Source organism: Nerophis lumbriciformis, linkage group LG14 (assembly GCF_033978685.3).
Source record: "Nerophis lumbriciformis linkage group LG14, RoL_Nlum_v2.1, whole genome shotgun sequence".
NCBI classification, from domain to species: domain Eukaryota; kingdom Metazoa; phylum Chordata; class Actinopteri; order Syngnathiformes; family Syngnathidae; genus Nerophis; species Nerophis lumbriciformis.
The window spans coordinates 33,359,109-33,376,044 of NC_084561.2; the positions used below are offsets into that span (position 1 = coordinate 33,359,109).

The 16,936-nt window shown below is 37.2% G+C and overlaps 1 protein-coding gene across 1 annotated transcript in view; it reads right to left on the reverse strand.

Annotated features, from left to right (window-relative positions):
• LOC133616400 (solute carrier family 22 member 23) overlaps positions 1-16,936 on the reverse strand; it is a 54,390-nt gene that overhangs the window by 27,174 nt on the left and 10,280 nt on the right. The window contains exons 2-3 of the mRNA XM_061975600.2: positions 15,899-16,002; positions 11,715-11,869 (exon numbers count right to left, since the gene is read on the reverse strand). Of these exons, the coding sequence (XP_061831584.1) occupies positions 11,715-11,869; positions 15,899-16,002 (259 nt within the window). The remainder of the gene's footprint in view (positions 1-11,714; positions 11,870-15,898; positions 16,003-16,936) is intronic.

Below are 16,936 nucleotides of genomic sequence, written 5' to 3' on the forward strand. Positions count from 1 at the left end.
TTGAGGGTACCCCCCCCTCATGAAACAGGCCTGTAGAGATGAAATAGTCTTGTGATTTTTTTTTCCCCACACATACATATATTGCGCTCTACTACGGTATCGAGCACTATTTTTTGGATAACCTTATTAAGACATATATATATATATATATATATATATATATATATATATATATATATATATATATATATATATATACATACAAATAAGAGAAATACTTGAATTTCAGTGTTCATTTATTTACACATATACACACACATAACACTCATCTACTCATTGTTGAGTTAAGGGTTTAATTGTCCATCCTTGTTCTATTCTCTGTCACTATTTTTCTAACCATGCTGCACACCCTCTCTGATGATGCATTCTGCTTCGTCTCCTTGTTGTGTGCGCAGTTGTGCACTGCACTCTCTAAAAGCCGTAGATGTTAATGTCACATATGCATGTACAGTAGATGGCAGTATTGTCCTGTTTAAGAGTGTCACAACATTGCTGTTTACGGCAGACGAACTGCTTTACGGTAGACAAAAACATGACTGCTGTAGTTGTGTGTTGTTGCCGCGCTGGGAGGACGTTAATGAAACTGCCTAACAATAAACCCACATAAGAAACCAAGAACTCGCCCTCGATCATTCTACAGTTATAACGTGATTGGGCAGGCACACTGTTTATATTGTGGGAAAGCGGACGTGAAAACAGGCTGTCGACACGTCACTCAGGTCCGCCTGAATTTCGGGAGAAAATTTGTCCCGGGAGGTTTTCAGGAGAGGCGCTGAATTTCGGGAGTCTCCCGGAAAATCCGGGAGGGTTGGCATGTATGAATTAAGTGATTCTTAGGCGTACCACTAGATGAAGCCCGCATACCACTAGTGGTACCCGTACCACAGTTTGAGAATCACTGCTGTAAGCCATTTACCTGTAATTGTATGCCTGTTTATTGATGAATAAAACACCTTCCAGAATTTTACGCAAAAAAATAGTATATAGCTACACAATAGCATAGTATATTCAGACATGAGCTGTATAAGACCCGTTCCACTCTTATAAGATGTTAAATGATTTTGCTAAAATATTGCTGACTTCACAACTATTCATTATATGCTCGTTTATTGCTGAGTGAGCAATACTTCAATGTCGTCTAACCTTGTTTTTAATAATACTGAACATACTGAGGGTTAGGGCTATTTTTTCTCTGAAAGACTATAAAATGTAAATTGTTTGTGAGAATGCACGCGCTATTCATTTCGCTTTGTTTACCCTGCCTCTGTGGTGTAACAGATACTGTTGTTTCACATCTTGGAAAGATCGGTTACGTATCAGACTGAGCATGACGCACACAAGAGAAATCAAATGTACTTTACACCGACCTCACAAAACAAAAAACAATCCCCAACTCCCTGTGGAGGTTTTCTCTGCTGCAAACTCAACTGGGATATTGCGCTCACACAGCCAAAAAAAATGCAAACACACACTTTTGTTCTGACCGAGTTGGAGAATGGTCCTCCTTGTGCTGATTATCTCACCACCCCTAACCATGACACTATTTATCTTGTTGGCTTCCTTTGTCGCAGGTGCACAGATTTTTAGCAAAGTGCACGTCATGCGACGCTGTAGGATTTGGAGGCGAGGGAGAAAGCCTGCGTGTACACTGTTGCTATAAACCAGCCTTAACTTACTGCTTCTAAGGTGGCTCAGACTCCAAGTTCCCAACCCCCACATCTACCAATCCTCTTTGGTCATCTACCCCTCATTCATTACCAGGGTCTTTGTCATTGTCTTAGCCACTTGAACAGAAAACAAAAACTGTCATTAAAGAAAGGGGAGTTAAGAGAACAGAAGGCAAGAGATGTCAACATACTGTATGGTCCAACCCATCTTTGACGACAACTAGCTGACTACCACTTAGCACACTTCTGCACTTATTAGACTTAGCATTTTCAGTGCTTATGAAAGAGAGGGTAAAACAAGGGCAGGGCAGCACGGTAGAACAGGGGTTAGTGCATGTGCCTCACAATTCGAAGGTCCTGAGTTTGGGATCTTTCTGTGTGGCGTTTGGGTTCCCTCTGGGTACTTCGGCTTCCTCCCACCTCCAAAGACATGCATCTGGGGATAGGTTGATAGGCAACACTAAATTGGCCCTAGTGTGTGAATGTGAGTGTGAATGTTGTCTATCTGTGTTAGCCCTGCGATGACGTAGCGACTTGTCCAGGGTGTACCCTGCCTTCCGCCCGAATGCAGCTGAGATCCAGCACCCCCGCGACCCCGAACGGGATAAGCGGTAGAACATGGATGGATATATGTATACCTGTATGAAGTGCTCTAAAACTTGCTGGTAGACGGCTGCGTTGACCCTGGATCTCAGGAAACAGAGTGGACCGACACCAGCAGATGACATGGCACCCCAAACCATCACCCAACCATGCAAATTTTGCATTTCCTTTGGAAATCGAGGTCCCAGAGTCTGGAGGAAGACAGGAGAGGCACAGGATCCACGTTGCCTGAAGTCTAGTGTAAAGTTTCCACCATCAGTGATGGTTTGGGGTGCCATGTCATCTGCTGGTGTCGGTCCACTCTGTTTCCTGAGATCCAGGGTCAACGCAGCCGTCTACCAGCAAGTTTTAGAGCACTTCATGCTTCCTGCTGCTGACCTGCTCTATGGAGATGGAGATTTCAAGTTCCAACAGGACTTGGCGCCTGCACACAGCGCAAAATCTACCCGTGCCTGGTTTACGGACCATGGTATTTCTGTTCTAAATTGGCCCGCCAACTCCCCTGACCTTAGCCCCATAGAAAATCTGTGGGGTATTGTGAAAAGGAAGATGCAGAATGCCAGACCCAAAAACGCAGAAGAGTTGAAGGCCACTATCAGAGCAACCTGGGCTCTCATAACACCTGAGCAGTGCCAGAAACTCATCGACTCCATGCCACGCCGCATTAACGCAGTAATTGAGGCAAAAGGAGCTCCAACCAAGTATTGAGTATTGTACATGCTCATATTTTTAATTTTCATACTTTTCAGTTGGCCAACATTTCTAAAAATCCCTTTTTTGTATTAGCCTTGAGTAATATTCTAATTTTGTGACACACGGAATTTTGGATTTTCATTTGTTGCCACTTCAAATCATCAAAATTAAATGAAATAAACATTTGAATGCATCAGTCTGTGTGCAATGAATAAATATAATGTACAAGTTACACCTTTTGAATGCAATTACTGAAATAAATCAAGTTTTTCAAAATATTCTAATTTACTGGCTTTTACCTGTATGCATATATATATATATATATATATATATATATATATATATATATATATATATATATATATATATATATATATATATATATATATATACAAAGCATTTTTCGGACTATAAGTCGCAGTTTTTTTCATAGTTTGGCCGAGGGTGCGACTTGTACTCAGGAGCGACTTATTAACACATTACCGTAAAAAATCAAATAATATTATTTAGCTCATTCACGTAAGAGACTAGACGTATAAGATTTCATCGGATTTAGCAATTAGGAGTGACAGATTGTTTGGTAAACGTATAGCATGTTCTACATGTTATAGTTATTTGAATGACTCTCACCAAAATATGTTACATAACATACCTGGCACGTTCTCAGTTGGTTATTTATGCATCATATAACGTACACTTATTCAGCCTGTTGTTCACTATTCTTTATTTATTTTAAATTGCCTTTCAAATGTATATTCTTTTTGTTGGGTTTTATCAAATAAATTTCCCCCAAAAATGCGACTTATACTCCAGTGCGACTTATTTATGTTTTTTTCCTTATTTATTATGGATTTTCGGCCTGTGCGACTTATACTCCGGAGCAACTTATAGTCCGAAAAATACGGTATATATATATATATATATATATATATATATATATATATATATATATATATATATATATATATATACACACATCCTGGCCCCTGGCCAAATTTTTTTAAACCAATGCGGCCCCTGGGTCAAAAAGTTTAGGGACCCCTGATCCAACCCATCTTTGACGACAAATAGCTGACTACCACTTAGCGCATTTCTGCACTTATTAGACTTAGCATTTTCAGTGCATAAGTTTTTTCACACTGTAAAGTATGACAAAATGCAGTGTGCTGATAGTACCCGAATTTTACACTCGAAACTGCCAAAGATGTGTACAATGAAGGACATCAGTAGTTGCAATCTTAGTTTGAGTTTATTTCGAACATGCAAGCATACAACATGACACATCACAATTTCCAGTTTCTCTTTTCAACATGTTCAAAAAGGAGTAGGAAGAAGCAGAGCTTATTTAATCCTACCCCTTTTCTTTTACATAACAGTTGCTATAACTTTTGTTCACTTCCTGTTCTCAATTTATTCACAATATACTGCATAAGTAATCACAATAAAAATAAATAAATAAATAAATAATACTCGGTGAAGTAAGTTACATTTCATATGATGAGATGAGTAAGATTATTTTGAGAATGAATGAATGGATGGATGAAATAAATTCAGAATGTTTATCATGGTTCTTCTTCTTTGTACTTTGTAAACACTTTAAGTTTGAAGAGTTTCTTGAAGTGGATCATATTAGTACATTGTTTGATTGCTTTGCTTAATCCATTCCATAATTTAATTCCACATACAGATATACTGAAAGTCTTAAGTGTTGTACGTGCATACAAATGTTTTAAATTACATTTTTCTCTAAGATTATATTTCTCCTCTTTTTTTGAGAATAATTGTTGTATATTCTTTGGTAGCAGGTTATAGTTTGCTTTGTGTATACTTTTAGCTGTTTGCAAATTCACTATGTCGTGGAATTTCAGTATCTTTGATGCAATAAATAAAGGGTTTGTATGTTCTCTATATCCAACATTATGTATTATTCTAACTGATCTTTTTTGTAACACCGTTAATGAATGAAGTGTACTTTTGTAGTTATTTCCCCATAATTCTACACAATAACTCAGATATGGTAACACTAGCGAGCAGTAGAGAATATGAAGTGATTTTTGGTCTAGAACATGTTTTGCTTTATTAAGTAGTGTAACAGGATAGACTGACTTTAAATAATGGTGACCGAGGAGCAACCTCTATTAAAGAAAAGTAGTGAAAAGAAGAAGAAAGAGCAGGTAAATATTGCGATCAACATTGCCACTAAATGGGAGAAATAGATTTCTGACAAAACGACATTGTCAAAATTCAAGCTGTTAAAATGGGACAAGCAGTAGAAAGTGGATAGATGGATGGAGGGACAAAGAACACAGTGTACATGTTGAAATGTACAGAGGGATTTATTGGATTTGAGACACAGCCTCTTTGTGTTGTTTGTTGTTCTTTGGCGGACCTTAAGGCAGAACCACTTTCTGTAAACTCTCTTGTACAAATACAACAGATTCTGCATTCATTGGCTGTGCCTTTTACACAGAACACAAAGTGGGATTATGCTGTAACTGAGATTCTGCTTCCCACAGTTAGGTACTTTGATGTCTAGTGTGTGATGTATAAAAACACGTGCACGGTGGACCCCGACTTAAACAAGTTGAAAAACTTATTCGGGTGTTACCATTTAGTGGTCAATTGTACGGAATATGGACTTCACTATGCAATCAACTAATACAAGTTTAAATCAATCAATCAATCAATGGGAGAAGTGTGTCTCAGCATTGGAGAATAAGTCCCACCTCTTTTATGGCTCTAATACTATTCTGCATCAGGAACATTGCATGTTGGTGCAGTATGCAAAGAACAGTGACTGAAAAAGATAGGCATTTTAATGCCGTTGTAAAAGGGGATTGTGTTTTTCTAAATTGTAGCTCATGTTCAGTTTTAACTTAAAGGGGTCCTGTTATGCCAAACCATCTGTTGGTACCTGTTTTTTTGTGCATTTGGGATCCCCATAAGTCCCGCAAATTTGAAAACAAACCATGGAGGCTTGGTGGAGTTGTTTATAAAACAATCTTCCCTTCTTCCAAACTTGCTTCAAACCAGACGTTCAGATTTTGAGTCTCTAGTGACATATTTTGCCTTCGTTAGGTAAGTGGATATCTCCATATATGGTAGAGGTTTACCTGAGGAGATTTGCACAAGTCTGCCATTTTTATTCAGCTGCAGTCAATAAGTTCCTTATTTTTCTCTATCCTCTTGTCGTAAGGCAGTCTGGCTTGACATGCACATACATGCTGAAATCCTCCGCTGTTGCCGTTTCTACAAAGTAGCATATATTTCTAATTTATATCTGGAAGCGCTAAAAACTAAAACATGGCTGGCGGGGAGAAGACACCGTTGAAGTGGAGGCATGTAAATAAGACCGCCCACAAAACGGTGCATTCTTAACAGACGGTCAAAAAGCAGCTTAAAGATGGTCTGTAAAACGAAGTCAATACAACATTTTGGGCAAACCACCACAAGGAAATGTTTTAAATGTGGAAAAAAATCATTATATGACCCCTTTTAAGGGACTGTTTGCAACTTGCTTAAAGTTAAATTTTTCAAATACAAAAAATATACAAGAAGACCACGAGCTAGCATATGTTACTAGAGATGTCCAATAATATCGGCCTGCCGATAAATGCGTTAAAATGTAATATCGGAAATTATCGGTATCGTTTTTTTATTATCAGTATCGTTTTTTTTGTTTGTTTGTTTTTTTATTAAATCAACATAAAAAACACAAGATACACTTACATTTAGTGCACCAACCCAAAAAACCTCCCTCCCCCATTTACACTCATTCACACAAAAGGGTTGTTTCTTTCTGTTATTAATATTCTGGTTCCTACATTATATATCAATATATATCAATACAATCTTGACATGATTGTGTGTGCTGCTGGTCCACTAATAGTACTAACCTTTAACAGTTAATTTTACTAATTTTCATTAATTACTAGTTTCTATGTAACTGTTTTATATTGTTTTACTTTCTTTTTTATTCAAGAAAATGTTTTTAATTTATTTATCTTATTTTATTAATTTTTTTAAACAGTACCTTACCTTCACCATACCTGGTTGTCCAAATTAGGCATAATAATGTGTTAATTCCACGACTGCATATATCGGTTGATATCGGTATCGGTTGATATCAGTATCGGTAATTAAAGAGTTGGACAATATCGGAATATCAGATATCGGCAAAAAGCCATTATCGGATATCCCTAAATGTTACCATAGTAATTTAACATATTCATATTTTTCACAATTACTACTGATATTGAATTTACGTTGCTTGTCGGTATTTGTAATTAGTCTAGCTCGGGGGTCATGCGGCTCTTTAGTGCCACCCTAGTAGCTCCCTAGAGCATTTAAAAAAAAAGATTAAAAATGGAAAAAGATCATTTAAATCAATCAAATCATAAAAATGGGGTCCCGCAGTACATTTTTGGGGTCCCACTTTTTTGTAAATATTTTTTGTTTTAGTATGTTTTTTGTTTGAGGACAAACATGACACAAATCTTCCGAATTTTTAGAAAGCCCACTGTTTAATATGTTTGAGTGTATGCTTCACTGATGACAGTATTTAGTGAACATCGTTTTGTCCTACTAATTTTGGCGGTTCTCGAACTCACCATAGCATTGAATGTTGCCTTTCTAAGTGACAGGCACTTTTATTTTTATTATTTTACTTACTTTTTTACTTACTTTATTACTGTCAGGAAAAATAGAATTGTATTTATTTTATTTTTGTCAACAAACAAGAGATTGGACTCCACTTGTTTTAGTGTTGTTGTTAACTGCAACACATAATCTTATTGTCTTAGTTCTATTGGCCTTCCTTATATATGCTGTGTTGGAGACATTTGTTTTCATTTTATGAAATATTAATCAAAATATTTGAAATGCTTTTTGTCTATTAATGAAATAATTGAAAAGTTGAGGAATAATACATTCCAAAAAGTATTTACTTTAAGCAACGATTCTAGTTGTTTGCACGGGTCAGAATTATAGTAGGAAGTGTATTTGTACTCAAATTACAGTTAATTACGTACAAAAATATCAGTTGACCTTATCCTTACAATGGATTTGTTATGTTTTTGTTAAAGTGTGTACATTTTGGGCAAAAGTATGGACAGTTAAATTAATTTGATCTAACAAAATCTTATGTAAATACAGTACACACAAATAAATATCGGTTATCGTTATTGGTTCAAATTTCTATTATCGTTCATCCCTGATATTATGTTAAGCAAATACACAGACAATATATTACAGCTTTAAGAAGACTGTTTTTTTTTCTTTACACAACACAAAGACTTGTTTCATATTCTGTTGGAAGCCAACAGAAAGCCTTTGTTTGCACATTAACAATGCTCTAATTGTATACACATTTAAGATGGACAAATAACATAAAGGTGTGTAAAAAGAAGATGTTTACAATACTACTGTAAGTGGAACGGTCATGTGAATATACAGGTTTTACAGCAGATTATACACACTACGACTATATAGGGATGTGCCCAGGACTGCCTTAATTTAAGGGTGGAGGGCCCCCAAACCTCAACAAACCCTGGGTCCCAAGTTTGAACATCCAGCCAAGGAGTACACAATCTCTACACGAAGCAGAGCTGTCTGTGATTGACAGCTATGAACACCAATAATTGAATTCCACCATCTGGCTGAAACTGTATTTATTTTTAGTGCCCCTGGCTATCAGCTAATTATGTGAGTGTGGACCTAATAATAAGCAACTCCATTGTGGCAAATAAACAAAATTTCTTAGTATCTGAAGTGTCATTATCAAAAAACCTTATCTCTGGAGGATAAGGCACACCAAGAGCAAGCCAGGAGCAAAAATGCTAACTGCTATGCTCGCTTTAAACTAAGAAAAAATTGCAGAAAATAAGCGGATATTAAAAAGTCATTAACAAGTAGATACTGTAAGTAAGAGTCTAGACCAGTTAAGAGAGGATAATATAACAACAATTGCTGGTGTGTCAGCATTCTCACTCAGTACATGACGCGTAAGAAGATGGCCGATCAATCTATAAATTGGTAGAGTTGATACTAAATGTAGTATCAGTGATTAGGTTGATATTTTTGTTTTCTCAAAATATACAGTACAGGCCAAAAGTTTGGACACACCTTCTCATTCAATGCGTTTTCTTTATTTTCATGACTATTTACATTGTAGATTGTCACTAAAGGCCTCACAACTATGAATGAACACATGTGGAGTTATGTACTTAACAAACAAAGGTGAAATAACTGAAAACATGTTTTATATTCTGGTTTCTTCAAAATAGCCACCCGTTGCTCTGATCACTGCTTTGCACACTCTTGGCATTCTCTCGATGAGCTTCAAGAGGTAGTCACCTGAAATGGTTTTCACCTCACAGGTGTCATAGTTTTGATGCCTTCAGTGACAATCTACAATATAAATAGTCATGAAAATCAAGAAAACACATTGAAATGAGAAGGTGTGTCCAAGCTTTTGGCCTGAACTGTATACAGTATATGTTTTGCTTATGTTAACAAACTCAGGGAACTATTGACTTAGTTTTTCTCAAACAATTGTGATAAAGGAAAATGAGAAGCTAGTTTAAATACTGTGTTGATATTGTTAAACTGTCCATAGCACTCACCATTAATTAATCTTAAAAAATGACAGTCAACACATGTGATCAGTATCGATATTGGTATCGGCCGATCTCACTCAAGGATGATCGGTATTGGAATCAGCAGCACTACTTATTCTTCCAACATTTACATGGCATCATTACTTTTTTTTTCACTCTATTGTATGTAAAACAATCCAGGAGAGTACAGAACCGACTCGGTGCAGTTATTATTTCCACAGTAACATATTGTGATCTTAGTCACAGCAGATGTAGAGACTCCACAGCTTGCTTAAAGGAATGTGCTCTTTTATTTGGGCAAGTAATGGCCAACACTGAACTCATAACAATCCTGTCATTACAATTAAACTGTGGTAGGATCACTACACAGAACACTTACTTACACTTACCATTACTAGCATAAAATGTTTTGTGCAACTCGTACAAGTAGTTCTGTCGGGTGATGCAGCATATAGAGTACAATACCAAAATTGTACTGACTTCAGGTATTTATTGTGTATACCATACTGTAAATGTGACACAAAGGAATTGAGTTTGGCTTTGTTTTGGGGTGTACACCAGCAGAGGATAGGTTTATTTGGTTTCTGCAGGTTTTAATGTGTTTTGTTGTCATAAATGTAGGTCAGCCATGGAATGCACTGTACATGCTGTGACAACAGCTGCTGTAGAAAAAGGCAAATCCTTTTGAGCTGTCTTTTGATTACAAAGCATAATAAATATCCCTCAGAAGTCGCAATAAGTTTACATAAACTTTACTCATCATGGGCATTAATACTAGGGATGTCCGATGATATCGGTCTGCCGATATTATCGGCCGATAAATGCTTTAAAATGTAATATCGGAAATTATCGGTATCGGTTTTAAAATTATCGGTATCGGTTTCAACCTTGGCCCGCGGCTTTGTTCAGTTTTAAATTTTGGCCCACTCTGTATTTGACTTTGACACCCCTGGTATACAACATGAATCATTAGTGTTTTTTTATTTATTTAGGCGCACACATATTATTGTATTTTTTAATTGCATAGAGTCACAATTATTAAAGGCTCAAATGTATATATAGTACAGGCCAAAAGTTTGGACACACCTTCTCATTCAAAGCGTTTTCTTTATTTTCATGACTATTTACATTGTAGATTGTCACTGAAGGCATCAAAACTATGAATGAACACATGTGGAATTATGTACTTAACAAAAACAAGGTGAAATAACTGAAAACATGTTTTATATACACACTCCTGGCCTTCTCTCGTTGAGCTTCAAGCACACCTGTGAAGTGAAAACCATTTCAGGTGACTACCTCTTGAAGCACATGGAGAGAATGCCAAGAGTGTGCAAAGCAGTAATCAGAGTAAAGGGTGGCAATTTTGAAGAAACTAGAATATAAAACATGTTTTCAGTTATTTCACCTTTGTATGTTAAGTACATAACTCCACATGTGTTCATTCATAGTTTTGATGCATTCAGTAACTATCTACAATGTAAATAGTCATGCAAAAAAAGAAAACACATTGAATTGAATAAGAAGGTGTGTCCAAACGTTTGGCCTGTACTGTATGTTAAATGTCCCTGAGGAAGTTTCACCTCGACCAGACCCTTTTATGTAAACATCTCTTTTATTTCTATGACCATTCTTTTTGGCAGAATTGGTGGAGTTCTTGTATCGGTTGGTTTCCTGGCAGATATCTAGCTTTTAGCCTAATACAGCTTAATATTAGCCTGCTTCATCCAGTCCGAAAGGATTTCTGATTAAGATCATTGTCTTGTTGCAACACCCAATTGTGGCCAAGTTTCAGCCATGTTGCGATCAATTTTTTGCTGTTTAAAAAGTCGGAATTCTCGACTAGTGGTTCTCAAACTTTTGTTGGGGTACTGATAATCAGCATATATTCTGCATATTCATGAAGGCTCATAGTGCAATGAGTCTATAAAAAATATGGGTTTCACTCCCTGAAATAAGTGACATTTAACTTTTTCATGGTAAACAAACAAAATATTGCAAGCACTTACAGATCTAACCTTTGTCTTTTTGTATTTTCTATACATGTACATATAATTAACACAAGCAAAGAGGGGAAATGGACAAGGAATTGTAAGAAAGCAGAGAAGCAGACAGGTGTGAGGCGTGTACTTACTTAGCACGTAGAGAGAGAGAGCGAGGCCCGCCAAGCAGAAACCCTCAAAAAAGCGCAAGGTGCTGAACATGGTGACGTTTACAGAGAAGGCAACACTCAAACCAAACACCAGCATGAAGAGCACAGAGAGAATCAACACTGGCTGTCGACCAAACCTTCGAATCAGAGAGAAGAAGAAAGACAAAGAGTTTCAAATTGAGAATAGAAGTCAGTCATCTAAACAAGAGCATTGTTGCCATTGTTGCCTCTCTGGTTTAAGGGGGTCATTGGGTCAGTACGGCAGGTTAGCGCAAAGCCCTGGTGCCCTGAAAATGTCTTTACATAGTTTCCATGGTTACTGATCCATAACACAATGCAAATGCTTTTTTTCCCACGAGGGAGTCTGGTTGGTTTCCCACAATGATCTGACTTAAAAGTTCACTTCAATTAATTAAGAAACAAATGTTTTGCTAATCTAATACAATGTTGTGATGATGACTGATGTCAACCCAAAATAAACAGCAATTTTCCAAAATATAGTTGTACTGTAGATAAAATAGACAGGTCTTAACTGAAAACTACCTAGTTTGACCAACTTGGATTTTCGTATTATAATTCTCAACTTTAGACTCTTGAACATTATGTTTGCGGTCAATCAGGCATGGACCAGGCATTGTATGTATTTATTGTGTTGTTTTCACGAATATCAAATTGAATAATTCAATTGTGAACTTACTTGACAGTTTGATCTGTTTCATAAAAATGGAAACACAAAAATGTTTTAGTAGTTTAGTAATGGTCAAGGCCTTGGTTTAAAAGATCTGTATTCAGTGGTTGTATAGTATTGGTAGTTCACTGTAAAAAAACAATGCCAGACATTACAGGATTTCAATTACAGGTGTCCTTTGCCACATCACACTTACACTTTCAATTTAATTTTTTTTAGTAATAATAATCATAAAAATAATACATATATTTATAAATACATTATTGTCCTTGCTGTTTTGCATTTGACTACGACCAGTCGTCAAATGTTTTGATTAGTCAAAAAATACGCCTATTCAACAGGGCTGCAACTAATTATTTTTAGTCGACTGGGTTTCATTGAGGGCCACATCGCAGTTATGGCTGTCATCAGAAGGCCGCTTGTAACAGCGAATAATGTATGGATATGCCTCTGGATTTCATTATTAGATATATAAATTGTTTTAAGTAGACTGTCGATTTTACAGTAAAAACTTTACCTTTACAAAATGTTACTGTAAAATAGTGTTTTTTTATTTCCTACAACATTTTACGGTAAATATAAAAACAGTACCACTGTTCTGTTGTTTGTTTTTTACGGAAAAAGCTGGCAGCTTAGTTGCCAGAATTTTACTAATAAATTTACATTGGTTTTTACAACATTATATTGTTATTGGAAAAACAGTACAAGTTATTTTTTTTATTCTGGCAACTTCGCTGCCAGTTTTTCTACCGTAAAAACAAATGAGCCCAGCAAAGCCGGCGACATTTCTGGGTGTTGTTGATAAATGGCTTTGGCTTTGCATAGTAGAGTTTTTTTTAACTTGCATTTACAGATGTAGCGACAAACTGTAGTTACTGACAGTGGTTTTCTGAAGTGTTCCTGAGCCCATATGGTAATATCCTTTACACAATGATGTCGCTTTTTGATGCAGTACCGTCTGAGGGATCGAAGGTCTTGGCCTTGCCGCTTACGTGCAGTGATTTCTCTAGATTCTCTGAACCTTTTGATGATATTACGGACCGTAGATGGTGAAATCCCTAAATTCCTTGCAATAGCTTGTTGAGAAATGTTGTTCTTAGACTGTTCGACAATTTGCTCACGCATTTGTTCACAAAGTGTTGACCCACGCCCTATCCTTCTTTGTGAATGACTGAGCATTTAATGGAAGCTGCTTTCATACTCAATCATGACACCCACCTTTTCCTAATTAGCCTGTTCACCTGTGGGATGTTCCAAATAAGTGTTTGATGGGTATTTCTCAACTTTCTCAGTCTTTTTTGCCACTTGTGCCAGCTTTTTTGAAACATGTTGCAGGCATCAAATTCCAAATGAGCTAATATTTGCAAAAAATAACAAAGTTTATCAGTTCGAACGTTAAATATCTTGTCTTTGCAGTCTATTCAATTGAATATAGGTTGAAAAGGATTTGCAAATCGTATTCTGTTTTTATTTACGATTTACACAACGTGCCAACTTCACTGGTTTTGGGTTGTGTACATTTACATCAGTGTGGGTGACACTGGGAACAAGGTGGGTGAAGTGTCTTGCTCAGAACATGTATGGCAGTGACTACGATGGCGAAAGCTGGAACTGGGAACCCTCAAGTTTATGGCCGGCCGCTCTACCAAGTCAAATGCCAAAATTATATTTAGAAAGTCATAAACTGTTTTGTGGCTAGAAATATGAAAATATTTGATGTATTAATAGGTATTACTTCACGAAAATGGTCAAATCATGGTCAACTCCGTAACAAGGGACTTGTGATAAACAAGGGACGACTGGACTGTAATATCTGCAGTAATTTTCTGTCAATCCTAGCTAAAAGATCACTACAAACTCACTGCAATTAAATTGTGAGCTATTATATTACCGTATTTTCCGCACTATAAGGCGCACCTAAAAACCATAAATTTTCTCAAAAGCTAACAGTGCGCCTTATAACCCGGTGCGCTTTATTACGATTCATTTTCATAAAGTTTCGATCTCGCAACTTCGGTAAACAGCCGCCATCTTTTTTCCCGGTAGAACAGGAAGCGCTTCTTTTTCTACGCAAGCAACCGCCAAGGTAAGCACCCGCCCCCATAGAACAGGAAGCGCTTCTTCTTCTACTGTAAGCTACCGCCCGCCCCCGGAAGAAGAAGAAAAAACGCGCGGATATCACCGTACGTTTCATTTCCTGTTTACATCTGTAAAGACCACAAAATGGCTCCTACTAAGCGATCCGGTTCATAAAAAGACGCAATCTCTCCATCCGCACACGGATTACTACCGTATTTCACAGCAACTGATATTCCTGTGAACCGCACTGTGGAACGGGAGCACGTACGGTGAATATTCGCACCACAGGGAATGAGAAGTCATCCTTCACTGTGGTTCTAGCTTGCCATGCTAACTTCCACCCATGGTGATATTCAAAAGGAAGACCTTGCCAAAAGAGACCTTTCCAGCCGGCGTCATCATAAAAGCTAACTCGAAGGGATGGATGGATGAAGAAAAGATGAGCGAGTGGTTAAGGGAAGTTTACGCGAAGAGGCCGGGTGGCTTTTTTCACACAGCTCCGAAGGCGAACACACCTTCACTAAGACGGGCAGACAGCGCCGGACGACATACGCCAACATTTGCCAGTGGATCGTAAATGCCTGGGCAGATATTTCGGTCACAACTGTGGTCCGAGCTTTCCGGAAGGCAGGATTCACAGAACAACAGCGACACTGACTCCCGATGACTTCGACGAGACGGAACCGGCCATTTTGGATACCACGCTTGCGCAACTTTTCAATTCGGACACCGAAGACGAAGAATTCGAAGGATTTACGAATGAAGAATAACTTCAGAAGGTGAGCGCTATGTTTATTTTGTGTGTTGTGACATTAACGTTCGAGCAACATTATGTTACTATTGCTCTACACCATTTTGAATTTTACTATGTTTGTGATTGCACATTTGCGTACATTTTGGGACAGAGTTGTTAGAACGCTGGTTTTCAATATATTATTAAAGTTTGACTGAACTATCTGACTGTTTTTTTGACATTCACTTTAGCGCAGCGTTTTTTTGACATTCACTTTAGCGCAGCGTAGGCGCGGCTTATAGTCCGGGGCGGCTTATTGGTGGACAAAATTATGAAATATGTAATTCATAGAAGGTGCGGCTAATAATCCGGTGCGCCTTATAGTGCGGAAAATACGGTATTTTGTTGGCCTGCCAATGCTGTTACTACAATCTCCTGTGAACTGATAAAAAAGCTATTACTTTTTTACAGACAATTATTGTAAATGGATTCATAATATTTGTCTTAAAAATTTACTGCCGAAAACTAAGCTTTAATTGTAACATGTACCCTTTCCAGCAAAATTCTAATAACTGAGCTGTGTTGTTTTTTAGTGTATTTACAGAAACCCAACACAAGCGTCACAGAAAGCAAGCAATCAATCAAAAAACAGTAATGAAAGCCTACCAGTCAGCCATGACACCCATCACAAGGTAGCCAAATATTGAGCCCACCAGCAAAGAAAATTTGGCAATGTGGACCTTCCAAGCTGAGTCACACACCAGATTCCACTGTAAAAAAAAACCACAAGATATTTGTCAGGTTTTTCATCACTATCCCTGTGTGATGAAAGGGAAACATTGGCAGATAAACAATGTGCATTTAAAAGCTGCTGATTAAACAGTTCAAATTCAGTTGCTCCCACACTTTTGAATTACTAAATTTGGATGTGTATCCTTAGCATGGACATGTCAGGGAGTCGGACAAACACATTTCCGCAATGTGGGCATATCAAAAATCAATACAGTAGTTTCTTCCAAACCAATGGGTCAGTTCACACACATTGCAGCTCTCAGCATCTGAAAGTCAGTCAAGGACAAGTGTGGGGGAAAAACGCTGCGTGTGAAATTTGTGATGGAGTTCGGCAGAGATTTGCGCAATATACCCCCACACCAAAAGAGGTGATGCAGAGAGAGAGGAACATGATTATTATAACTATAACATGGCTGGTGGTAGTGATAAAATATACTTATTCTGAACCATGCATGCACAAACAAGGCGGTGGGCTGAATTTTTTCTAGGACTGCAACTAACAACTAATTTTATTGTCGATTATTACTTCGATTAATCGATTACTACTTCGATTAATAATCGGATAAAAGAGACAAACTACATTTCTATCCTTTCCAGTATTTAATTGGGGAAAAAACAGCATACTGGCACCCTACTTATTTTGATTATTGTTTCTCAGCTGTTTGTACATGTTGCAGTTTATAAATAAAGGTTTATAAAAAATAAAATAAAAAAAACATTAAAAAAATGAATTAATAAATAAATTTAAAAGAAAGTAGCCTCCGCGCATGCGCATAGTATAGATCCAACGAATCGATGACTAAATTAATCGCCAACTATTTTTATAATCGATTTTAATCGATTAGTTGTTGCAGCCCTAATTTTTTTCCAACCAGAAAACCTGAAGAAAGCTGAGGCCACTTTGGTACATTT